The sequence below is a fragment of the Myotis daubentonii genome, chromosome 2, assembly GCF_963259705.1.
Source record: "Myotis daubentonii chromosome 2, mMyoDau2.1, whole genome shotgun sequence".
Taxonomy (NCBI): domain Eukaryota; kingdom Metazoa; phylum Chordata; class Mammalia; order Chiroptera; family Vespertilionidae; genus Myotis; species Myotis daubentonii.
In genome coordinates, this window is record NC_081841.1 from 25,452,186 (window position 1) to 25,479,240 (window position 27,055).

General features: G+C 39.3%; 1 protein-coding gene across 6 annotated transcripts in view; it reads right to left on the reverse strand.

Moving 5' to 3' along the window:
- LRP6 (LDL receptor related protein 6) overlaps nucleotides 1–26,800 on the reverse strand; it is a 146,211-nt gene extending 119,411 nt beyond the window's left edge. For 5 of the 6 annotated variants that reach the window (XM_059682219.1, XM_059682218.1, XM_059682216.1 and 2 more), the window contains exons 1-2: nucleotides 26,476–26,799; nucleotides 4,446–4,839 (exon numbers count right to left, since the gene is read on the reverse strand). In XM_059682219.1, coding sequence (XP_059538202.1) covers nucleotides 4,446–4,839; nucleotides 26,476–26,530 — 449 coding nt within the window. In that variant the 5' untranslated portion in view covers nucleotides 26,531–26,799. Of the gene's footprint in view, nucleotides 1–4,445; nucleotides 4,840–26,475 lie in introns of all 6 variants that reach the window. The other variant, XM_059682217.1, reaches the window with a different exon arrangement.
- Between the last annotated feature and the right edge of the window lie 255 nt (nucleotides 26,801–27,055).

The following is a 27,055-nucleotide window of genomic DNA, read 5'->3' on the forward strand; positions in this document are numbered from 1 at the left end:
TATTCTTAGCAACAATAAAAATGCATTTTTTAATATATTTTTACTGATTTCAGAGAGGAAGGGAGAGGGGGAGATAGAAACATCAATGATGAGAGAGAATCATTAATTGGTTGCCTCCTGCACGCCCCCTACTGGGGATCAAGCCCACAACCCAGGCATGTGCCCTTGACCGGAATCGAACTTGGGACCCAGTCCACAGGCCAACGCTCTATCCATTGAACCAAACTAGCTAGGGCTAAAAATGTATTTTTAAAATATACAATTGACCCTTGAATAATATGAGTCTGAACTGTATGGGTCCACTTACATAAGGATTTTTCTCAATAAATACTGTAAATATATTTTACTTATGATTTTATTAATAACATTTTCTTTTCTCTGGCTTACTTTAGTGTAATACAGAAATATAAAATGTGTTAATTGACTGTTAATGTTATCAGTAAGGCTTCCCACCAACAAAGGCCTATCAGTAGTTAGGTTTTTGGGGAGTCCAAAGTTATATGTGCGTATTTGACTGCATGAGGGTGGGAGTTGGGCCTAATCCCCTGCATTGTGCAAGGGTCAACTGTATATTAGTCAAAGCTGTTCAGTAGGAATTTACTTCTGACTGAATCACTAAAATTTAACTCTTTAAAAAATATCCAAAATGATCTGGAATATGAATAGATCCTTACAAAACAAAAAAACCCTTGGGACTGCTTTATTTGTACATGAAACAGCAGTTCCTCAACATCACAAAGATTAGTACAGTCATTGTGGAACAGATTAAGGAACTCTATCATTAGGAGCAGCCATAATGTCAGGAATAAAGTAAGGATACAGCTTTCTATAACTACGGTTGTTAATTTCTGTACCAATTTCTATACACATTTTCCTGTTCCTTATTCTGAATTGTACACTGCCAGTCAAAAGAGGAAAAAAAATCTCAGACTAATAGAGCCCAAATTTAGGGAGAGAAATAAAAATCATCTTTCAGTCTAGGCTAAATGGGCTGATTATACAAAGAACTCCATACATCAGAAAGCACACAGATGTCTGCACTAGTTCCCAGGGCTCAAACAATACTAGTCATTCAATAGCCTTCCTTTTACATAAGCTGATGTGAGAAAGCTCAGTCAGCTCTTCTGAACCTCATAACCCAGATCCTGGAACTCTAATAAAGCCTACATTTTTCCTCAGCACTGTTTTCATGTACTTTCTCTGGAAAGAAAACTTGATGTTTCCAAAAAAATAAATCTGGAAATCATTTCTTCTGTTTAATAAGTGATGTACTCAATCTAAAATTACTTTTCCATTAAAACCACAATCCTTAACACAAATTTAAATCAACATGAAAGACTGCTTGATAAAATATATTTTAAAATGCATGAGTTTGAAATATAATTTTTAACATATTTTTTATTGATTTCACAGAGGAACAGAGAGGTAGAGACAAAGATAGAAATATCAATGAGAGAGAATCATTGATCAGCTGCCACCTGAGACATCAGCTAAAACATTTATAAGACCTGCCAGCCAGAAGTAGAGCTCATTAGGGAATAAAATGATAATGATTAATTTACTAATTAAATTATTAGAACCTGAATAGTCAAAAGTTGTCTATAAATTCAGCACCGTGAATATGTACTATCACATAATCATTATCACATATAGAAATTATCAAATGCTGCTCCAGAGTTGTGGTAATCAAGATATTTTATCCAGCCATCTTCCTCAAGAGTTCTGTGGTTCCTCTAATTCCTTTAAAACTCTTCCCTTCTACATATACATACTACATAATGCAGGGAAACATATTTTGAAGAAGGGAAAGTTCTTTCTCTCCCAAGTTTTCTGTCCTTAGATAGTAAATCCTTAAAGGTATTATCCCTCTCTCTCCAACAGGAGTACAAAAAAGCAGAGCTCTAAACATACTAAACATTTAATATATATTTGGGTGAATTTCCAACATCACTCTCACAGTTATAAGATTGAGTTTGTCAAAAAGAAAAAGAAATATTTACCTTTTCATCAAAATATTACCCCCCAATGACCACCAAAAAAAACCCGTGTATTCTACAAAGCAGTAACCTCAAAAACATTTCAACACTACCTGAGACAAACCTTGTTGGCAAAACACAGATTCCATTTCTCAAAAACATCTCGCAAATTCTCAACAACCAAATTTGTCAAATGAGTACAATTCACTGCACATCCAACAGCTGCAACCTTCTCCATGAGATAGATACTCAACTCTTTTCCTACCACAAGAGTCACAAAAATAGTTTCTGATGCCTTATTAAGTGACCATCTGACTTTAGCATGTAATTTAACAGCCCTTTAAAAAATATAGAATTTTTGTTATATAAAGTATACTAGGGGCCCGGTGCACGAAATTCGTGCACTGGGTGTGTGTGTGGGGGGGGGAGTGTCCCTCAGCCCAGCCTGCCCCCTCTCACATATTGGGAGCCCTCAGGCATTGACCCCCATCACCCTCCAATCGCAGGATCGGCCCCTTGCCCAGGCCTGACGCCTCCGCCAGAGGTGTCAGGCTTGGACAGGGGACCCCCATCTCCCCCCGATCACTGGCTCTGACCCCCGCCCAGGCCTGAGGCCTCTGGCCCAGGAATCATGCCTGGGCAGGGGACCCCCATCTCCCTCTGATCGCTTGCTCCACCCCCCGCCCAAGCCTGACGCCTCTGACCCAGGCTTCAGGCCTGGGCAAGGGGAACGTCATATCCCCCCAATCCCCGGCACAGCCCCCCACCCAGGCCTGATGCCTCGGCCAGAGGAGTTGACCCTCATCGCCCTCCGATCACCAATCACCGGATCGGCCCCTTGACCAGGCCTGAGGCCTCCAGCAGAGGTGTCAGGCCTGGGCAGGGGACCCCCAGCTCCCCTTGGTTGCAGGCTCCGCCCTTGCCCCTGCAGGAAGCCTCTGGCTGAGGCGTCGGGCCCGGGCAGCGGGGACCCGCAGGTGCAGCGGCCCCGCGATCATGGGCTTCGCTTTAGGCCCAGGCAAGGGACCCCTAACTCCTGGGACTGCCAGCTTCGACCGTGCCCAGCTCCCATCGCTGGCTCCACCCCTACTTCCTGCTATCACTGGCCAGGGCGGAAAAGGCACCTGATTCTCCGATCATGGCTGGGGGGCAGGGCAAAGGCGGCCCCAGGGCCGTCTTTGCCCTGCCCCCCAGCTCTTAGCTCCCCCCTGGGTTTCCGATCACTGTCAGTGGCAGGGGGCTTCTTCCTGCTTTCCCTTTCGCCTCCCTGCATTGTGCCTACATATGCAAATTAGCCGCCATCTTGTTGGCAGTTAACTGCCAATCTTAGTTGGCAGTTAATTTGCATATAGCCCTGATTAGCCAATGAAAAGGGTATCATCGTACGCCAATTACCATTTTTCTCTTTTATTATATAGGATATAAAGCATATATAAATATATGTGTTTTCCAGAATCCTTTATCCTAAAATGTCACTACACTATTGCCCTGTTTTCTTTTATAGTCAAATCTTTTCATTTTCCTACAACATGAAGGTAGCTGATGTTCCAAGGCACCTTCTTTAACCTTTGTCACCAAATAAGACCTGATATCAAGACAAAGGAGCAAAATAAACCTTTCTTTCTTCCCTAAGTTTCGTTTTATTACATAATATTAATATCCTCCTTTTTATAAATAAGTTTTAAAACATTTTAACATACTTGAAAATAAAAGAAATCAAAATATTAAAATAGTTATTTACAGGTTATCTTTAAATTTTAATCAATTATTAGTAACTCACTTCAGGTTCATGTTGAGATAGTTATATATACTTAGCCATGACAAACCCTGGTATGACAATGTATTCAACAGAGAAATAGCAAGGAATGGTATATGGCAGGACTGAAGCACAGTAACAAAGAAGCATGTGGGGACACAGTTTACATTTTCTAATGGGATTTACCCACAGCTTTAAGTTTCCCTTTTCATTTTAAAATAAACCTTTATAGCAAATATATGTTTAGCTAACTGAAAATGAATTATTTAACAACTTAATTTTTATTTTTCATTCAATACTGACATTAAATAATACTTTAGAGTTTTATATAAAAGATACTAGTATTACAAAATAACTATGTATATAAAAAATTACAAGATGCAGATGTTTCTATCATCTTGAGCTATCACTTTTGTTAAGTCTTCATTCCTTCTTCTCTGCCTTCTAATTATCCTCTCATAATTACAAAAAAATAAATGGAAAAGAAAAACCAAGAACTATAAATTTGCAATATGAGAAACACAAAACTTACAGAAACACCTTACTATAAAAACCCAACATAAATTCCCACATTCAAGTGTACTTGACAAAGAAGCCCCAAAAATTTAACATTTGGTTTTGCTCTATGTTCTCTTGGGGGTGAGAGGGGTCTATGCTAGTGGAGAGAAATCAGGAGGAGATGCAATATCCTTTGTACATTACACAAAACTTACCCGCTTGAAGGATCTAAGGCAATAGCTCTAGGTTGATCCAACTCTTGCCAAAATAAAACTTTTCGTAAAGATCCATCTAGATTAGAAACTTCAATCCGATTAGTTTCAGAATCTGTCCAGTATAATTTTTCTCCAAGCCAATCGCATGCCAGCCCATCAGGAGATAATAATCCAGAAACAACAACATTCTGTACACTCTCAGTTTTGTTAAACTCTGTTCGTTTAATGGCTTCTTCGCTGACATCACTCCAATATATCAAGCCATGATCAAACACAAAGTCCACCGCAGCTGCATCTTCCAAGCCTCCAACTACAATTGTAGCATTCTCTTTGCCATTTGTAGCATCAACCAATCGTAAGTCCCGTCTGTTTGCATAAAGTAACAAAGGGGCCGCTAGGACCAAAAAAAAAAAAAAGATGTAAGTAAATGGAAGGAAATGTATTTGTTCTTACAAACCGAATTTCAAATCAGCATCAGTGAATAAATACTATCAAAAAAATAGTAAATAAATAGAAGCAATCTTAAAATATTTTCACAGCATCTTATTTATATTTTTTAAATATATGTTTATTGATTTCAGAGAGGAAGGGGGAGAAAGAGAGAGATAGAAACATCAATGATGAGAGAATCATTGATCAGCTACTTCCTACATGCCCCACACTGGGCATGTGCCCTGGGCATGTGCCCTGACCGGGAATCAAACTATGACCTCCTGGTTCAAAGGTCAACGCTCAACCACTGAGTCACACCAGCAGGCACTTTGTAGCATTTTAGATATAAAAAGTTATAAGAGAGGAAATCAATTCTACCAGGACAATCTTTTCTTATTAAAATAGTCTGTCAGATAAAATTAAACAGTTTGACCCTACCAAGAACTGGCAAAGATATGGAGTCAGCAGAATGTTCATACTCTACTCGAGGGGTTGAAGGGGGGGGGGGGGGCGTGTAAAATGTACAGCTATCTTGGAAAACAGTTTGGCAGTTTCTTAAAAGATTAAAGATAAAGCCATGACCAGTGTGGCTCAGTTGGTTGGGCGTCATCCCGTGCATCAAAAGGTTGCTGGTTCACCCAGCTGGCATGGCTCAGTGGTTGAGCGTCGGCCTATAAACAAGGAAGTCATGGTTCTATTCCCAGTCAGGGAACATGCCCAGGTAGTGGGCTCGATCCCCAGTGTGGGCGTGCAGGAGGCAGCTAATCAATGATTCTCTCTCACTATTGATATTTCTATCTCTCTCTCCCTCTCCCTTCTTCTCGGAAATCAATAAAGATATTTAATTTTTTAAAAAAATTAAACATACAACCTACAGTGTGATCCAGCCATATCACACTTTGGTATTTACTCAATAGAAATAAAAGCATATGTCAATACCAAGACCTGTACATAAATGTTCATAGCAGTTTATTTGTAATAACCCAAACTGGAATCAACCCAAATATCAACAAACTAATGGATTAATAAATTGTGATATATTCATACAATAAAAAGTAATGAACTATTTGTACAACTAATACAGGTGAATCTCAAAATAATGTATGGTGAAAGAAGTCAGACAAAGAGTGTATATTACATAACTCCATTTATATAAAATGTTAGAAAATTCAAATTGTTTTAACAGAAAGCAGATCAGTAGTTGTCTGGAGGTGGGAGGAGAAAGTAAAAAAGAATGGGAAGCAGGGATTATAAAGGGGCACGAGAAAACTTTTGTGGGTGACAGCTACATTATATTGCCTATGATGATGGTTCCAGAGATGTATACATGTCAAAACTTACTTAATTTTATACTTTACATATGTGCAATTTATTGCAGAGCAATTATGCTATAATAAAACTGTTATATAAATAGTCGGGCAGAGAGAGTTCTTAATACAATTATTTTATTCTCTTATATTAATATTAGAATGACCTAATATCAAAACTAAACATAAAGTCTATCCTAAATCGTACTTTGAGAAAGCTGAAGCTACTATTAGGACTGAAGTAGTACAAATGTTATATCTGGGTTTTTTTAAAGGATCTGTTCCAAGCTTCAGACTTTCCTGGTATCAACAGTAAAGATCTAGAGCACCATTACCCAACAGACTTTCTGTGATGACGGAAGTTTTCTCTCCACCATGCAATGCAGTAGCCACCAGCCACATGTGACTATGGAGCACTTAAAATGTGGCTAGTGTGACAAAGAAATTAATTTTACTTAATCTTAATTCATTAAAATTTAAATTAACAAGTGGTTGTACAGCACAGGCTGAGGTCAAGAACACAAGTGAGGCAGCAAAAATAAGACCAGTTATGATGCACTAATCCACATGATCTTCTCTCACAATAAATTACTAAAGGTTTAAAATACGTCACCCAGAGCCAAGACCACATACCATTTAAAAGCAAACACTCCCTCTTTTAAGAAATTAATTTCAAAAAATTAAAATGCTCAGAAAAGTGCTAAGTAAGCCAATTTATGGACTATGTCTGCCAAATGGAGTTATGATGACCACTAATTTCATCTTTAAGTACAACAAACCTGAACTTCTCTTCTAAGCTAAAATCCAACGTTCTTAGTCAAAAACAAATGGGCAGAGAGCTTTTTTAAAAAGTGACTAAGAGTCCTTTCTGCTTAATCAGTGTATTTACTGCTGCTATTAGCAAATTAGTATCAGGCATGTATCCCCACTGGGAACCGAACCTACAACCTTTCAGTGCATGGGGCAATGCGCAACCGAGCCACACTGGCCAGGGACCTCACAGATTCACTTTTACCTCATTTCAGGCTTTCAAACATCACACTGATTTATCAGTCCCTACATGGGTAGGGACCCAGTGCACAAAACTAGGGACCCAGTGCACAAATCTGTGCACCTTAAAAGGAACTGTGGGCTGAGAGGCTGTGGTAGGCACAGGGGTGGGTCTCAGCCCATCCTCTACGCCCCTGCCTAACCCCTCCCACTGCAGTTCCCAGTCCCCTCTCTGCCAGCAGCCCTGCTCCCACTACTGATGCTCCCACACGCTGACAGTGCAGGCCCTGCTCACACCTGCTGACCGCACGAGTGATTGGGGTTGGCGCCAGCAGTGGGTGTGAGCGGGGGCTGCTGCCCTAATCACCCCCTCAGGAGCAGGGAGAGGTGGAGAAGCCCTCAGGGGCTATTGGAGCCGGCAGCTGCTGCTCACACCCACTGATGGTGCCGAGTGATTGGGACAGGCGCTAGGCACTGGCAGCGGGTGCGAGCAGCAGCTCTGGCGCCAGTTGCGGGTGCGAGCGGGGCCAGCACCGGCAGCAGGTACAAGTGCCAGACAGGACCGCAGCGCATGGGGGCAAAGAATTTTCAGTAACCACCAGAGGCTCACCCCAGTGACAGCAACCAGCACCTCACCTTGGTCTGGCACCCCTGCTCACCTACCCCACCATCCTGTTGTGGCCAAAGCCTGCCACGTTCTGCACACGCCCCCAGTGTTCCACCTTTCAGTCTATTTGCATAGCCTTTTATTATATAGGATAACCCCTTACAATATGGGCCAATTATAAAAATCAGAAAATAGATCCCTATTAGTTAAGGGTAGAATGCTAAATGCTACATAATGTAATATTTATTGGGCACCTTTCTCTATGGCACTATGCTTGGAAAACTGTGTGCCAAATCTATGGCATTAGGTGATAGCTAAATGTCTTATGACTGTCAAGTTAAACATTAACATTTCTACTGAACTACAAAATCCAAAGGAACTTTCTGGTCATTTAAGCCTTCCTTCATAGTACAAGAAAAAAAAAGTGTGTGTGTGTGTGTGTGTGTGTGTGTAAGTTAGCAGTACTGATTATTTATAATTAAGGATTTTTAAAGAACTGTATGTAAACCTACACGTATTGAAAGGAAATCACAGAGTTCATCCTAACTACCCTTCTGATACTTAAATACTTTCTACTATACTGTCACCAATATCTATTTAGCAATATATTAATGCGATATCTAAAAGGTATACTTTGATCTGCAATACTTTCAATCTACTAAAGAAATACATTGGATCCACACATACTTGCTCCTAGTTATAGCATATATGCCCTCAATATCTTCCATTCCAAAGAAGTTACCTTCTGACTTCCTAAAACCCATATAACCCAAATAGCCACCATCATTTCTTTACTGGGACCTACATGGGTATGTAAGAATCCTATTTTCCTTTAGTAACTTCCTACCAAACTTTCACTAGTCGCCTTTCTAAATGTTTTCTGCATTCCTAAGACAACTTTCATGCTTTGAATCATTCATTTTCAGATCTCATAATCTTAGTGAAGCAGGAAGCAAGGTAAAATGTCTTACATCCTCAACACTTTTCCTTCCCTTTTCTACTTCTAATACTTCAACTTTATCCAACTCAAAAAGCTTTCTGATTTCCTTTGCCTAAAATAAAAAGTCTCACCTTGGCCAGCACGCATTAGGGGTTAGAGCACTGGCCCGAGCACCGAAGGATGGCAGGTTCAACTCCTGGTCAACGGCATGTACCTGGGTTGCAGGTTTGATTTTTAGATCAAATTGTGGAAAATTTCTTTTAAATATTAGTTAATATGTTTACCATGTTACTATTGTGCAGGCAACTGTGTTAAGAATTGGGGATAAAATTAGTTATAAGATATGGCTCCTGTTCCCAAGGGGCAGAGATCCTAGTTGAAATTGGAAATAGTCTCTTAGAAAATGCCAGTATCGCCCTGGCTGCTGTGGCTCAGTTGGTTGGAGTGTCATCCTGTACACCAAAAGGTGATGGGTTTGATTCCCTGTCAAGACACATTATCCAAAAAAAATTTATATTGAGTACTGGCCAAATGCTCACAAATGCCCCACTGAATTGGCTTGACCAAAGTTAGTCAGGCTTCTATCTTCCTCATAGATCCCTAAATTTTATCTAGCTCTAAACAAGCCAATAAAGAGTTCTTTAATACTTAAAAAATAATTAATGTTTTTATTGATTTTAGAGATCAGCTGCCTCCCACACGCACCACAACCAGAGATCGAACCCGCAACCTGGTACGTGCCCAGATTGGGAATCAACCGGCCACCTTTCAGTGCATGGGACAACGCTCAACCAATGAACTCTTAGTCCTCTTTTAAGGATTCATTCTGGGCATCAGCTGACCACAGAAAAAGATATATCTCCTGTTAAACTGCCCCTGTCAGGCCATCTGCTAACCCTCACTTGCTTATCCCACTCTCCCACAAAGATCCTGCTGGCACTATTCACTTCTATAAGAGAAAAAAGCCTTTTTGTGTTTGATTTCAAAATACCTGCATATCTCATGGTCAGAGCATTCTCCCTATTGAAATGGTATTTTAAAATAAAGTCTCTCCCTAAATAAGGATTTTTTTTAATTGATATCTGTATGGTGATGTGACTTGGATGAGGATTGGACGTCACCTATGAACTCTTGCCATCCTCATCTCAGTACTGTCATTTTGCGAGTCATTTAAACTCCTCTCCTGTTCAGAGGGATCTTTCTCTGAGTTCAACTCTTAAAAACAGTGCTCCATCTTGTCTATAGCAACATAGTAAAGAATTACTTTAATATTTTCAAGAAAAGAAAATTTTTCTTTGGCTCTTTTGTGTAGAGAATCACACCCTGACTCGAGTCAGAATATTCCCAGCTCTACTCCAAGGCCTCTTCTATTTTCCCTGGAGTCCTCACAGGCGAATATCCTTTCCAAGTCTCTTTACTAGGTGTAGCGGTTAATAAGGTGATTTTTTCAACAGATGGAGTTACACATATGTTGATATATATGCGATTTGATATGTATGCTATTTTGTTGTATTGACAACAAGCTTCAAAACTTCGTATGTCAAATTTGCTGAAGGTATTAACATCATAGATATTTTTATGCTTAAAAATGTCAAAGTTCGTGCCAAAAAAAGAGCATCTGCGGGAAGTTTTAATTCATTATTTTATTCTGAAGAAAAGTGCTGCTGAATACTTCGGGAAGCTTATGGTGAACATGCTCCATCTCAAGATACTTGTGAACACTGTTTTAAACGCTTTAAAATTGATGATTTTGATGTGAAAGACAAAGAACGTCCAGGTCAACTGAAAAAGTTTGAAGACCAACAATTACAAGCATTATTGGATGAAGATGCGTGTCAAATTCCAAAACAACTTGCAGAAAGATTAAACGTTGCTCAGCAAACAATTTCCAATCATTTACAATGGGAAAGATACTAAAGGAAGGAAAATGGGTGCCACATCAACTGAGTGAAAGACAAATGGAAAACTGCAAAGTCATTAGTAAAATGTTGCTTCAACGGCACGAAAGTCTTTTTTGCATTGAACTGTGTAACTTGCAATGAAAAGTGGATTTATTTTGAGAATCCCAAATGTACAATATCATGAGTTGATCCAGGTCAACCATCAACATCGACTGCAAGGCCAAATCGCATTTGGTGGGATCAGGAAGGTGTGGTGTAGTATGAGCTTCTAAAACCAGGTGAAACCGTTAATACTGATTGCTACTGACAACAAATAATCAATTTGAACCACTGATTGCTACTGACAACAAATAATCAATTTGAACCACGCTCTGATCGTGAAACAACCAGAATGTTCTAGAAGACACAGAAAAGTAATTTTGTTTCATGATGACCCACCATCACATACTTCAAAACCAGTTAAGGACACATTAGAAGATCTTGCCTGGGAAGTATTAACCCACCCACCATATTCACCAGCCTTGCTCCTTCAGATTACCACTTGTTCTGATCAATGGCACACGCACTTTCTGAGCAGCACTTCAAAATGTACAAAGAAGTGGAAAATTGGGTCTCTGAATGGTTTGCCTCAAAACAAGAAAAGTTCTATTGGGATGGTATCCACAAATTACCTGAAAGATGGGGAAATGTGTAGCTAGCAATAGACATTACTTTGAATAAAGCCCTTTTGATGTTTCTCTTGAAATTATCATGTTTTCTTGGATTACAAAATCCGCATTATTAACCGGTACACCTAGTAAATCCCTATGTCTGATTTAAATTTCTAATCCCATAGGTAACTCTCATTCTATTGGGACCTATAGCAGGGTCTCTCTTTTCTGCATCCAGCACGGAAAGAGAATGATCCGGTTCTTTGAGTAGGGGGGCTGGGGATTGAGAAATGAAATAAAGAGACAAGACACAAAGATGGAAGGAAAAGGCTGGGACAGGGTGGGACCCGCCATCCTCTTCTGAGGGAGAGACAGGGACCCAGCACCAAAGCAGCGTGTTTATTTTATACCCCAAAAACCAGGAGGTTTCACCAAAACTCAAGATAAAGGAGCTTGGGTGGATATGAGTCCTATTCATTCCTGGTGCTAGACTGGATTTACGTATCAAAACCCACTCCCGGACACCTGGGCAAAGATGAAAGTCAATGCTGAGAACACTTCTGCCTGTTTGGTAAGATGTGTATCCAAGATTGGGCTCTGCCTGTCGCCTTGGGTTCAGCTGACAATTATTAAGGAAAAATGCCCATGTGCCTTCCCAGGGGGCCCTCTACAGGAAACCTTCCCTCTTCTTCCACTGACTGCACACTTCACCATACAAAACTACTTCAAGTTCAAAAACTTCAAAAATAGCAAAATTTTCCTAAAGATAATTTAGAACATCAATATCCTCCTTGGGGAAATTTAGGAGCTCCCCGAACTGGCTCACCTAAAACCTCTCCCCTTTCCCATCACCCTCTGCTCTTCTTTCCTCCTTGTTACCACCCTCTGCCTTGCCTTTAGCTCTCTTAATCTATCCTCCTTTAATACTCCAGTCTCCACCATCCTTCTATCCACCCCTGTCAGACCTTCCTCTTCCCATTCCAACCCCTTATCTCCTTGTAGTCATTCGAGCTTTAAGGTTCCCTTTTCCCCACCAGGGACTTATGAGGGGATCAAGGACCTGAAGTTAAAAAACCTAATTGGAAACAGGCTGAATCTGTCAGCCATTCAGATGAGCTTTAGAAACACCCAAACAGCCCTTGATCTCTCTTCCTTCCCTCACCCAACATTTAGTCCACAACCTTCATAAGACTACATACACATCAGAGCAAAAAATATCTTAAAGGTCTCCTCCACAAATATTGTTCAGGACACTTCAGCCCTCATATTGACTTAGCAGGAAACACAATTATGCTTTTAAAAAATGTAAAGGTAAAGAAAGGACAAGAACTAGCTCTGTTATACCACCAGTGAGTTGTAAATTTCAAACTGAAGTTAAGCTCTCTGTGGCTATATGTCTTCATGTTATGTGTACATATGTTATGTATATAAAATATTTCCCTACCTCCAGACAGTATTACCAATTATAATTTTAGATTACCATATCCCTTAAATGAGTCCTATTCTGATATACTTGAAGATAAATGGGACCTCATATAAATTAAATATTCCTAGGATTTTCGGAAATTAAACTTCTTATACTTTCAAAGGTATTTTTACAGAAACTAACCCAAATGTTTTATTTATTTTTTTTATTTTTTTTTTATTGCTTAAAGTATTACAAAGGGTATTACATATGTGTCCTTTAGAAACTAACCCAAATGTTTTAAGAATCTGTTAACATTTAAACAAATCTTTGGCAAATAAGACTAGTTAAATATTGCTGGTTTAATAAAAACCGGCTGTCTTTTGAGTTATCAGCATTAAGTATAACACAAGCATATATTTTTATTCTACTTGAATATGTTCTTCCTAAACTTTTACAAATTTTTGATAGAGTAAACGAGCATTTCATCTACATTTGTAGCTAGCCAAGTTAATTATTATTCTGACAAACTTTATTTCAACAGTTATTATGTTTTATAATAAGCAAACTTGAAGATAGTTTCCAAAATCTTTTAATAACTTAAAACTTTACACTTATGCTAAGGTGATTCATGGATATTCATTAAATACCTATGTAACTTCAAAGTAAGAGAGAACAGTGAAATATAGAAGCATTCCTATTTTATACAGTTGGTTGTGTTTTTTTTGCCTCTTATTTTTATGGTACCAAAAGCTTTATATATCTGAGTCTATTTCATGAACATACTCATTTTTGCTACATTAAGAAGTTGTACTATCACAAAGTATATGGCTATAAAAAGTTGTAAGATGTATATTCATAAGCTCTGCCAGTCTACTTTAGTCATAGCATAGACAGTTCACAATTATTCACCTCACAGTTTTCTCTGAAAATAGTAGGTACTATAATTTAAAATTACAATTTTATGCTAATGAGACTACTAAGAGAAATAGTGACAGAAAAGAACACTGTATGCAAAGTATGTAGGATGTGTTTTTAGTAAGGAAAAAGAGTCCGGCCAGTGTTGCTCAGTGGTTTAGTGTCATGATTCAATTCCGGTCAGGGCACATGCCTGGGTTGTGGGCTCAATCCCCAGTAGGAGGCATGTAGGAGGCAGCTGATCAATGATTCTCTCATCATTGATGTTTCTCTCTCTCTCCCTCTCCCTTCCCCTCTCTGAAATCAATAAAAAAAATATTTTAAAATTTTAAAATAAATTAGGAAGAAGAAAACAGCCCTAAAGTAAAAATGACTAATTCCTTCAGAATGAGAAAGAGAAAAATGTAGAACAAAACCTGAATGGATATAGAAACTTATAAAGAGTTCATGAAAAAGGAATTTTGTTTGTTGTGGTAACAGCCAGCTAAGATTTCATGAGCTTATTTGTAAGGTTTTCAAAAAGCACTTGAGTATCAAATATTAAACTGATGCAAAGCTAAAATTTGGTTTTATATTAAAATGGCAAAATTTTCTTGGGTTATTGGTCTGCTCTTAATAAAGTTTATAAAAGGTTTTCTAAGTAATCTCCCTAGAAGGCAAAGATTCTTTGTGTTATCAGAATTTCCTGTGCTTAATGTTGACTTTGTCATGTCTGATTACAGTAATGCACAGCATAACAAAGTTTTGGTCAACAACACACTATGACAGTGGTCCCATCCTATATAACAAAAGCCTAATATTCAAATCGACCAAACGACGGAACGACCGGTGGAACAACTGGTCGCTATGACAAGCACTGAACACCAGGGAGCAGATGCTCAACGCAGGAGCTGCGCCCAGGCCCCAGGCCAGCCAAGGCAGGTGCCAGAGGGGGCTGCCCTGATCGCCGCACCAGTCACCCACAGAGGGAGGCCACCAGCAGCAGTGGCGGGACACTCAGGGGACAGGACCGGCCGGCAAGTGGGCAGCGCCACGCCAGCCAAGGCAGGTGCCAGCGGGGGCCCCCCGATCGCCCCGCCAGTCACCCTACAGATCAGCCCTGATCGCTGGCCAGGCCTAGGGACCCTCCTCATGCACCAGGCTTCTAGTATGATTATAATGGAGCTGAAAAACTATCACCTAGTGACATCATAGCTGTCATAGCATTATGGTACAATGCATTACTTACATGTTTGTGGTAATGCTGGTATAAACAAATCTACTGCACTGCTAGTCATATAAAAGCATAGCACATAAAATTATGTATAACACATAACACTAAATAATAATAATAATAATAATAATTAATAATAATAATAATAAATGGCTGGTGAATTTACCATACTATACTTATCTTTTTTGTGTATGTACCGAAACCTGGAACTGGACCACTTTTTATCATTATTTTAGACTGTACTCCATCTAGTTATTAAAAAATTTGCTACAAAACAGTATGCTGTTACACCAGCAGCAGCCTCATACATATTTACATGTCTTGATTGCATCATTTCCTCTTGCACTTGATTTAATCTCATGTTGTTTTATACAGAAACTTGCTGTATAGATAGGCTTACAGGCTAGGAGCAAAAGACTATCTATACCAGTGACATTCAATCTTTTTCATCTCATGGCACACATAAACTCATTACTAAAATTCTGCAGCACATCAAAAGTGTATTTTTTGCCAATCTGATTTTAAAAGGGTATAATTTTTATTCATTCATACTGGACGGCTATTGTTGTATTGGCTGTTGTCATTTTTTTATTTGACAATCTAAGAGAAAAGAGGTCAGTGCCTCTGACTAAAATAGTCAGGTATTGAATGTTTTAAAAATTCTTGCAGGCCCTGGCCATTGTGGCGCAGTTGGCTGAGTGTTGTCCCATGAACCCCAAGGTCACAGGTTCAATTTCCTGTCAGGGCACATACCCAGATTTCCAGCTCGATCCCAGATAGTCGGGGTACATACAGGAGGCAGCCAATCGATGTTCTCTCTCTCTCTCTCTCTCTCTCTCTCTCTCTCTCTCTCTCTCTCTCTCTCTTTCTCTCCCCCCTCTTCCTCTCTCTCTAAAAAATTCAATCAAAACATTTTTTAAAAATTCTTACAGCACACCAGTTGAAAATTGCTGGGTTCTGTATCCCATTTAACCTAGGTGTGTAGTAGGCTATCCTATCTAGGTTTATGTAAGTATACTCTATGACGTTTGCACAATGACATAAGCACCTAATGATGCATTTCGCAGACCATATCCCCACAAAATTGTAATATAATGTTAATCATTACATTAAGCAGAGCATGACTGTACTTATATAAACAAAGTCTTCTCAATTTTGAAAGAGCTAAGGTTCTTTACCATCATGTTCCCCCCATGTAAACTTTTTAAAAAGATTTTTGGCACTTTGGTTAAATAGGTAGTCATGTATTTTTTCTCATGACCTATTTAATCAATTTTCAAACCTCTTGATTTTTTACATTCTGTCTTTTCAAAATCAAATGGTCCCTTGAGGTTCACAAGAATTTATTCTTTCACCTGGTAAAAGGGAGGTGTTAAAAATAATTTGGTTTATTTGATCAATGTCATAATTCGCATGCGAAGCATTGTCAAATCAAAAGAGATTACCCTCCCCAAGGTTAAATCTGTATGGGTAAAATGTTAATATGATTAGTTCAGAAATTGTATATTGTTCCCAGAAATTAATTAGTACTCTCACTGTCCATGATGTTTATATTTATTAAGAGTCCCAGGGCTGCATTGCCTAATATTAGACAACAGTATAGTATCACAAGTCATAATTTCAGTTATACTTTTTATATTTTATATTAATAACATATTTATGTCAAGTTGGTCACAATTTGACTTCTTTAATTTGAATACAGCATACTCTAGATAGCTAACTGGGGATTCACATCACTTACTTTATGGACTTTTATTACACAAATGTTTAGGACATAGACTTATTCTTCTTTAAAAGAATGTTAATAGCCCTGACTGGTTTGGCTCAGTGGATAGAGCGTCAAGCCTGGGGACTGAAGGGTCCCGGGTTTGATTCCAGTCAGGGGCATGTGCCTTGGTTGCTGGCACATCCCCAGTGGGGGGTGTGCAGGAGGCAGCTGATCGATGTTTCTCTCTCATCGATGTTTCTGACTCTCTGTCTCTCTCCCTTCCTCTCTGTAAGAAATATATTTTTAAAAAATAAAATAAAATAAATAAAAGAAGGTTAATAATTATATTTTGTCTAAAAGTGCTTTGGCCCTGGCTGGTTTGGCTCAGTAGATAAAGCCGGCGGACTGAAGGGTCCCAGGTTCGAGTCCAGTCAAGGGCCCATGCCCAGGTTTCGGGCTCAATCCCCAGTGGGGAGTGTGCAGGAGGCAGCCGATTGATAATTCTCTCTCATCACTGATATTGATGTTTCTGTCTCTCTCTCCCTCTCCGCTCTAAAATCAATAAAAATATATTTTAAAAAATAACAATGCTTTCAACCTCTAATGCTTTCAACCTCTAATGAGAGACATGTATTGTAATACATAAAAAATATAAAAATAAAAAAACTGCTTTGGATTGACTTGATTTTGATTTGTATGTCACAAAAACAAACTTCATTGTCAACTGCATTTTTTTTTTTCAGAGAGGAAGGGAGAGACAGAAACATCAATGATGAGAGAGCATCATTGATCTGCTGCCTCCTGTACAAGCCCACAACCTGGGTATGTGCCCTTACCGGGAATTGAACTGTGACCTCCTGGTTCATAGGTCAACACTCAACCACTGAGCCATGCTGGCCGGGCAACTGCATTATCTTTTTTATTAAAAATTCTCATCAGATCTTTCACTTTTAAAAGTATCAGTAATAAGTTAATCACCATCATTTTTTAAGTCTTTTGTAATCTACAGATAGTTTTTTGGCTTATTCCAATGATTCCCTGAAAGTGCTTACACATGAGCTATAGGCCAGAGTGTTTGTCTTCAACTATAAAAAAAAAAGGACTGTTGAAAAATGACTATACCAGGTACTCTTGGGCACAAGCCTCTGATGGCATCACTTAAATAACTTTGAGGCTATATCAGTGGACTGAGTCAGGATTTCCCAAAAGCTAGTGGATAAACAGATGGATTCAGGAAACTACTAACCCAAGATCTAGCAGAACAAGAATTAATTACATAGGACTGAATAAACTGATGAAGGATTATTATGGGCTTTGTTAAAATATTGTGATGCTTTAATGTCCTGTTTTTTGGATATAAGGAATTCCTGTCTCTTTAAGCTACCTATAACTTATTAACAATTTAAGCAAACTATCCCTTTGTAAACAAAAATGAAACATTTACCTTTTTCTCCCTGCCTGACATCTCCATAATTCAAAGATTCTTATTGAGTATTCATATTTTCAGGCCAATATAATTAGCATAAGATCAGGAAGAGTCTGTCCTCCTCATTGGAAACACTGGTTATACAGCCAAGGCTTTGATTGGAATGCCATATTTGAAAGTGGTGCTCATTTAATCAAATATGATCAGACACTTTTAGGGAGCTATGGTTGACTTTACCAAGTCAATGCTTACTTGCAGTCCTCATAGGAAAACTGGACTGATACCTGGTTACAGCGTTTCCAGCCTTACAGGTGAAGTAAGCAAGGTCACTTCTAGGCAGGCTCAGGAATCCTAAGATACTAAGATACTTTGAGAACTTATGAAATTCACCCAAATCTATAGATACTGCAAATGAAACATGATGGCGATTTTTTTAGCTTGGCTTCCCGGACTCAATAGGCTTTTATGAAAGTCCAATCCAAGATTCCTTATAAAAACTTCCAGCAAAGCAAATGTAAAAGGCCTAACCTACATAAATAACCAGGCCAAATCTAATGAGACCAACTTCACAATGGCTCTTATTTTATCCCATTGTGGACTAAATATTTGTGGCCCCTATCCCCAATATATATGTTGAAATCCTACATCCTCTCATGTGATAGGATTAGGAGGTGGGAGCTTCAGGAGGTAATTAGGATTAGATCAAGTCATGAGGGTGGAGTCTCATGAATGGAATTTGTATAAAATTCAAGAAAGAGCTTACTTCCTCTCTCTGCTCTCCACCTTGTGAGAACATAGAGAGGTCAGCAGTCTGCAACAGAGAAGTAGATCCTCACCAGAACGTGACTATTCTGGCACCCTGACCTTGGACTTCCTGCCTCCACACATAAAAAATAAGTTTCTGTTCTTTGTAAGCCACCCAGTCTATACTATTTTTGTTTATAGCAGCTTGAACTAACTAAAACATATCCCTAATAATGACAAATTTTGTTTTAAACAGGAAGCCTGACCAAGTGTTCACAACTGCCCATTACTTATCCACTGACTTGGCTTGACCAAACTTTAGTCAAGCTTTTCTCCTTTCCCACAATCCCCTAAACTCTGGCTTGCTCTAAATTTAAGCTAGTACACATAGAACTTTTTCCCTTAACAGTTCATTCCAAGCATCAGCTGACTGCAGGAAATAAAAAATTCCATTTATCATGCAATCTGCTCACCCCCACCCACTTGGCCCACATGCCTACAAAATTCCTTCTAGCCATTCTCTATAAAAGAAGTCTTTCTGTGTTTGATTTTGAGATCCCTGCAAATCTGGCTATTAGAAATTTTCCCTATTGTAATAATAATTTTCCCTATTGAATAAAAGTCTCTCCTTACCTAAATCCAGAATTGTTTTTATTTAACCAAAATGACAAGCCACCCATCTGCAAACTACAAAATTACGCTAACAATTATTTTCCTCTTTCAAAGGTGATTGGTATCATTTTCAAAACCATAAGGCCCAGATAAAATTAGATACATACAAAAAGCACTGCAATATAAAATTACTGTCCAGACCAGCAATCTGGCCTTAAGTCAGTCATACATCTTTCTAATTTATAAAATGAAGAGGTTGGGCCAGGTAATTTCTAATATCCCTTCTGTCCTAGATATGAATTTGGTAAAAAGGTTTAACTGGGACAAGGCTATTCATAAGTCAATACACAGAAATAATATGCTGGTGACCTACTCAGTGTTTCTCCAGAAAAAAAAAAAAATAGGAACATAGATTTTTTTTTTAAGATTATTTCTTTAACTTCAAAAACAGATTTCAGAAATAATTTCTCAAGGTAAAAATTCCAATGATCAAACCCACACTCATTCAAAAGTACTCCATATGTCCATAAAATGGAATATTATTCAGCCATAAAAGTGAATTTTCGAAATATTGATAATGCTACCACATGGATGAACCTCGAAAACATTATGCAAGAGAAAGAAGCCAGATACAAAAGGCCACATACGGTATGATCCCATTCATATGAAATGTTCAAAATAGGCAAATCCATAGAGATAGGAAATAGATTAGTGGTTTCCAGAGACTGGGGGGAGGGAGAATGGGAAATGACTGCTAAGGGGCATGGGGTTTCTTCTTGAGGTGATGAAAATGTTCTAGAATTAGATAGTGGTGATGGTTGTACAACCTTGTAAATATACTAAAAACCACTGAACTGGATACTTTTAAAATGAAATTTATGGTATATGAATTATAAGAAATATAATTAAAAGAAATATCTTTTTTTAAATAGTGGGTTAAAAAAGTAGTTGAGCACATAATTATACTATCGATGTAATAGTTAAATCCTAAAACCAGAAAATGTTACATAGCCCACATTTCAAGTTCAACCTCAGTTATAAATATGATTTATGTCTATTATGATTAGTTTTTCTTAATATGTGCTAAAAAAAAAACTTTATAGTAATTACAAATTTATAATTTAACCATGTCTAATAAAACACAAAATGAAACTCCAAATATAACTGTATAAACATGAAAAATCACATCTTTTTATACTGTTTTAAATATAAAATTTAGAATACCTAATATGTGCAAAGCTCTGGTACATTGTGGTATATGAAAGAGAAAACTCTACTCTTGAAACACCTTTTATCTCACAAAGGGCTGTTGTCCTCACTGGCATAAATCAAGAAACTGTTACAAATAAATACCATATATTGTGTAGATAAGAGTTCATGCTAATGAAGGTCAGCTGTTAGCTTTCCCAGACTTGCAAAATATGCTGTCTTTAAATTGATAGATGGACATAGGCAAATTACACCCCCCATAAAGCTGGTCAACAATGAGAAAGACTTCTATCCCTAAATCCTTTACTTGATGTGGCTTTGGTCCAGGAGTGATCAAGTGATGACTAACTAAGGCCATTAGAGAAAATGCCTTCCTGGTCAAACATACATTATTTGATAAAGGTACAGTTTTCCAGTATCTGAGTCACTACTTTCTTGAAAAATATGACCATTGCTGACCATATTCACCTCTGCATTTTTATTTTTACCAAGAATCTAATCAATAACTTTAGGCCTAGTGTCAACTAATAACTTAAAAATGCACTTAACTTTTTATTTTTGCCTGAAAATGTGGTTGAACTTCTCATCCACTATGTCCTATCCCTTGCAAGCAAGATATCACAGAAACAAAAATTAGCAACTCATCCTACAGCTAACAGAATCCCAGCATTGAAGTTATCAGTAATTTTCATCAAATTGAACCCAGGCACATTTCAATATTTTTCAGTCCCACATCTGAATTTCTTGAACCTTTTATGAGGATAACACAAGCTTGAGAAACAAAAGCATATCCTAATAATATCAAGTAACACTGTTTTATTGTATTTATGATGAATTATATTTAAAATGAGTAATTTCAAGGACAAATACCCTATTCTTAGATTGCCCAGTCCATGTATTTGATTAAGTTTCAAAGTTATTCACATGGAGCAGTGTTCTGTTCATTATGTTGGGCTCATTTTACAGAAGATACTAGGAATGGTGAAACGTGCAATGCAGGTAATGCAGTGTAGCATTTACCGATCCTACAGGGAAAAGTAAATCAACTGAACAATTTTAATCATTGTAAACAAAAAATACAGTAAAATTTCTCAATTAGAAAATGTCTTGATAAAATTATTTTTCCCATAGTTAACTCAAATAAGTAAATAAGTATCTCAATCAAATGAACTATTTCTCCTCTAGCATTTTTATAATAATCACCTAAAACAGTGTTAAAGTTGCAATCCTTTAGAAGGTAAAATAAATCTAGTAGATAGTGGCCATCTTATTTATATAAAACAAAATAGAAAATATCAGAAGAGTCAAAAAGGTTAAAAACCACTGACCGAAAACTACTGAGTATCTAAAATAGTGTCTGGCACTTAAATGTTTTCCTGAGCATTACTATTTCTTATAATTTAGCCATGTTAATAATAGTGACCAATTACTCAAAGTCTACTATGGACTGTGCACTGTATTACCCATTTATAAACATTATTTCATCAGTTCTCAGTCACCTTGTAAGGTATTCCCATCTAACAGAAGAAACGAAAGCTAAATAACTTGCCCAAGGATACATAAAGTGGTAGACGATTTGAACTTGGTTAGTCAACAAAACCCATACCTTTCTATTATAGTGCTTTCCTTTATAATCTTCTCCAAATAAAAATTTGCAATAAAATTTCCATGATGGAAATAAATTTTCTCATTAGTTGCCCATGGCCTAAACAAAACCATAATCTGTGTTGTTTATCCAATATCTTCAAATTTTAAGTTCACATAAAATATTTTCCATTTATATACTACTTCACAGAATCTTTTTATATTCAAAGGAGTCATTTCTGATAGCCAAAGCATGTGCAACTATATGAAAACAGTATTTCAGTTCAATAGAAAAACCTCCAATTAAAGCAAAAAAGAAAGAAAGAAAAGAAAAATTGAACCATGCGAAATCATTTTTAGGCTGGTTATAACACTGAGCTGAAACCTTAAATTTCAAAACCAAATTATTCCTTAGCCAGATGAGCAAACCTTAAAGTAAGTATATGGAACTGTCATCAAATATCAATTCACATGAATCACCCAATGCTTGAAGGTTTCCTTCAAGTGAGTTGCTTGGAACAAAGGTTCAGCAGAATGTTAAAAAGATTCATGTTAAAATGTATTGTCAAGTTTGAGAATAGTGGGTTAAACAAAGTTAGAACTGGTCTTTCTCCCTGGGGATGCCTGAGCCCTTAATATGTACATATGAATAATGAATCTCCAAAAGAAGGATTCATTATCCTAATGAAGATAAGGTGTACAGAGATTAAGTGACTTATCCAAGGTCACACGACTAGCTAATGGCAAATTTAAAACCTAATTCTCCGGATTCCCACTCCAAAATTCATTCTACCTCCGCAAGACTTCATCATATCTAGTATTTAAAAAACCTTTCCAAAGGCCCAGCTGGCATGGCTCAGTGGTTGAGCATCGACCTATGAACCAGGAGGTCAGGGTTCGATTCCCAGTCAGGGCACATGCGCAGGTTGTGGGCTCAATCCCCAGGAGGGGGGCGCGCAGGAGGCAGCCGAAATCAATAAAGATATATTAAAAAACAACAACAACAACAAGAAAAAACCTTTCCAAAGGTCACTTTAAAAAAAAACAACAGTTTTTATTGATTTTTAGAGAGGGAGAAGGAAAGGTAGAAACACTGATGAGAGAGAAACATCATCAAATGACTGCCTCCTGCACGCCCCCCACTTTGGGGATCGAGCCCCCAACCCTGACCAGGAATTGAACTGGTGACCTCTTGGTTCATGAGCCAATGCGCAACCACTGAGCCACACCAGCAGGGCCCAAGGATCACTTTTATAAAAATGTAAGATGACAAACAATAGTGGCTTATCCTGAAAGTATTTACCACAGCCCCACCAAAACAAGTAACCAAAAAACAAAGGTAAGGAGCAAAGAATTTTTATAAAACAACAAAAGCCTCTCCTCCTCAAAGTAAACTGGGACATGGTATTTACAGATTATACACACTAGTGGTATCCAAAACATACATTCTTATAAAAATATTTCCTCTAGAAAATAAGAGATACAATATTTTCTAATCAGTACCTAGATGGAACTAAGAGAATGGCAAAAGTCACAACCTAGATTGTGAGGTACATCAGAGCAGCAACCATGTCTATTTTGCTCACCAATATACCAGAGCTGGATATATAGTAGGTACTCTATACATACATATTTGCTGAAAGAATGAACAATAAATCCCTGCTCTACCATTAATTAGCTGTAGGATATTGATCAAGGTATAATCTCTGAATCTGAGTTTCCCCACTTGCAAATAAAGCTTATACCAAAATGATCAATATCTCTTCTATCTTTAAGAATTCATGAATCTTAAACAAATAAAATTTCAAATCCCCAGCATTTGAGGATATGTCCACAATCAAAAATTTTAACAAAAAGTAACATTTGCAGGTCACTTCACATTCATTACTTCATTCATTACACCCAATAAACCTGCAAATTAGAGCAATATTACTATGTATATTTTACAGGTAAAGAAATTGAGGGCCAGAAAAATTGACTGACTAGACCAGAAATACAAAGTGAAATATGGAGTTTAAACCCAGGATTTTAGGATTGAAATCTCCAATTCTTTCCATTACATCTCTAGTGATAGGGGCAGAAACGCAGCCTAGATGACAACTGCATTATTTCCTGACTTTCAGCTACTAATATAACAGGGTTACAGGACAAAAGGTCTCCCAATTCTCTCATCATCCCAGCTTTCCAATGTTAAAGCTTCAACTCTTCTATGAAGAAAAATGACTTTAAATGCAACAAATTATCCACATTTTCTCCTTGGAGTCTAAGTTAACTAATATCACTATTATAACAGAGAATGACATTATTAAATAATGAAAAGAATCTAAATTATGAATCAAAATCTTTCACATCAAAAGATAGTTTTAGCTCAAATAATATGTATTTACAGTCAAGTACGGTTAAATTCAAAGACCACCTTATACCATTATTATGCTACATTTAAAATGAAAACTCCACTTCTGGAAACTTTGTTTGCTAGTGGAAATGAGGCTATTTAAACCACTAATTCTTAGGTCTTGTTACAATACTACCAATATTTCAAAATCATACTTCAAGTGCAACATCTCTTAATTCCAATAATGATAGGCTCAAACTTGGTGTTAAAATAAACAAATGGCATTAACATTATACCCTTCCCCTCCAAAAAATACAATTGGGCAACCAGAAGCATGTTGGCTTATGGATTTAAATGTCCCCTTTAACTTATCGGCAGACTCCCATATTTGTTAACATTATTAACTTTCTGTCTTAAAATATAGACATATGCGATGACTAATATAATTGTTTCTCACAGCTATGGCAAAACCCCCTTTCAACAGAGAATATACTATACTAAAATAAACACATTTATTAAAACAAAAACCCCTTTCAACAGGGAGTATACTATACTAAAATAAGCACATTTATTAAACCTCTCTGGTACCTAACACCACATTAAATCCACTGCCAAGAAAATTAAATGAGCATTATCTTTCTGGGGTTTGCATGTGGAAACAGTTTGGAATATGCTTAGTGGGTCCTAATTATTAACTATAAGTCGCTATAAGTATAAGTAAATATAAATGAATACAATAATCCTGCAGAAGAGTAAAGAAAAGAATTTTCTCAAAAAAAAAAAAGGAAAGAAAAAGAAAGGTCACTCAAGCTCATCCGAAATATATAAACGCAGAAAGGGCACACCTGGCTCATCTATATCACAAGATCGTTTAGTTACTATATCGTGTTCTCTAAACTTCAGTCCGTTTTGGAGGTTTAACAGAAGTTTAGTTTGTGTTGTTGTTTTTTAATTAACAGCTAAAAATCTCCATTGACTCAAGAGGTCTCATGCCTGAAAAGAAATGACCATGAACACGAGTGAGAATTTTGACAAAACCCAAAGCTAGTGCGAGCCCCTCGCATCAATGAGGACTTCGGTTCCTCTGCTGGTAAATGCTCGGGAGCCTCAGACGCATCACCGCCCTCCACACTGCTAAGTTCGAGAGGAGCCGTGGACATCTTCCCGGCCAGCCTAACCTCGTGAACTGTCACCAAATAAAAGTCACGGCATATGTGACAGAGCCACCGAATGCACGCGGTTCTCAGAGCCAAGGATCCAGGCTCGGCTCGGCTAGTCACCCAACTGCCCCGCCGTCCCCTGGGGAGCGCACGCAGCAAGGGATACTGAGGTCCCGGACCCAGCTCCTTCCCGCACCAGCATGACTTTCCCGGTCCGTGCCCACTGCACACTTGCAAGCTCCGAAAATAGAGGCCGGTCGCGAACACCGGGGAGTGCAGCGTTCCCGGTTCATTGCGGGCTGAAGCCCAGGGGACACCCGGGCCGAACCGCTCGCCTATAACCTCGGAGCCCCTTTCCAAGTGCGCTCTCACCCGGGATCATCCTATACCCAACCGAAGCCACGGATGAGCTGCAACAAGGCCTGGAGAAATAGTCGGAGGGGCCCTAAAAGTTCACGGAAAAGCGGGGGCTCCGCGGGAGGAGACCCACCTTAAAGCATCTTGGGCTCCAATACTCCCAAAGCCAAAATACATGCACAGACCCTTCTCCCTCCCTGAGGACTCCAGGCAGGAGACGGACGCACCGACCCTCAGCCACGCCGACAGCGCGGGGCTGCAGGGGTTCCCTCCGCCCGGCAGCCCGGCCGGGGCCCCGCGGTGCCCAGAGAAGGTCCGGCAGCCCAGGCGGGGGCTGCAGCGTGGCCGGGCGGAGCGCACAGCCCCCGCTCCCGGCCCCTCTCCCTCCTTCCCCACCACCAGGCCTCTCCTCGCTCCCGGTCCCCCTTTTCTCCTCTCCCCCTCACCCCCTCCCCCCAGACACACACAAAACAAGGCCACCTCCCCCCACCCCGAACCCCACCAACTTTCCCGTGTCCCCGACTCTGCCCACCTCTCAGGAGCACACAGAAGCTGCAGGCCAGGAGGCTCCTCAGCACGGCCCCCATCTTCCCTTCTCGCGTTCTCTCCTCTCACCGGCGAGGGGCGGCCAGCAGAGGCGGAGGCGAGGAGCCGGGGCGGCCGCCGCAGCGGCGGGTCTGCACGCTCATGCTTCCCGGCTTTCCGGAGAGAGAGAGAAAGAAAGGGGCACGTCAGGGCTCCGCGCGCGCCGCCGCCGCCCTCTCTACCGCGCCGCGCTGGTCGGGGCTCGCGCGACGCCAGCGTCTGCTCCCATCCCGCCGCCTCCTCCCCCGGCGCCCCGCTTCCCCCGCGCAGTTCCTCATTCAGCCTCTTCCTCTCACGCAGCGGCGCAGGGATACGGGACGCGCGCCGCCGCCACCGCCTCCGGCTGCGCGAAGGTCTCCCTGCGCGGGGCCGGACCCTGCCCCGGCACCGCCTCCAGGACAGTGGAGAAAGGAAATGGGGGCGCCCCCTCGGCCTCTGCTTGGAGACCCCGAGAGATCTGCCTGGCGAGCTCAAGAGACCTGCAGCGGAAAGGCCGTCCGGCGACGCATTCCAATGGGATTCTTTCC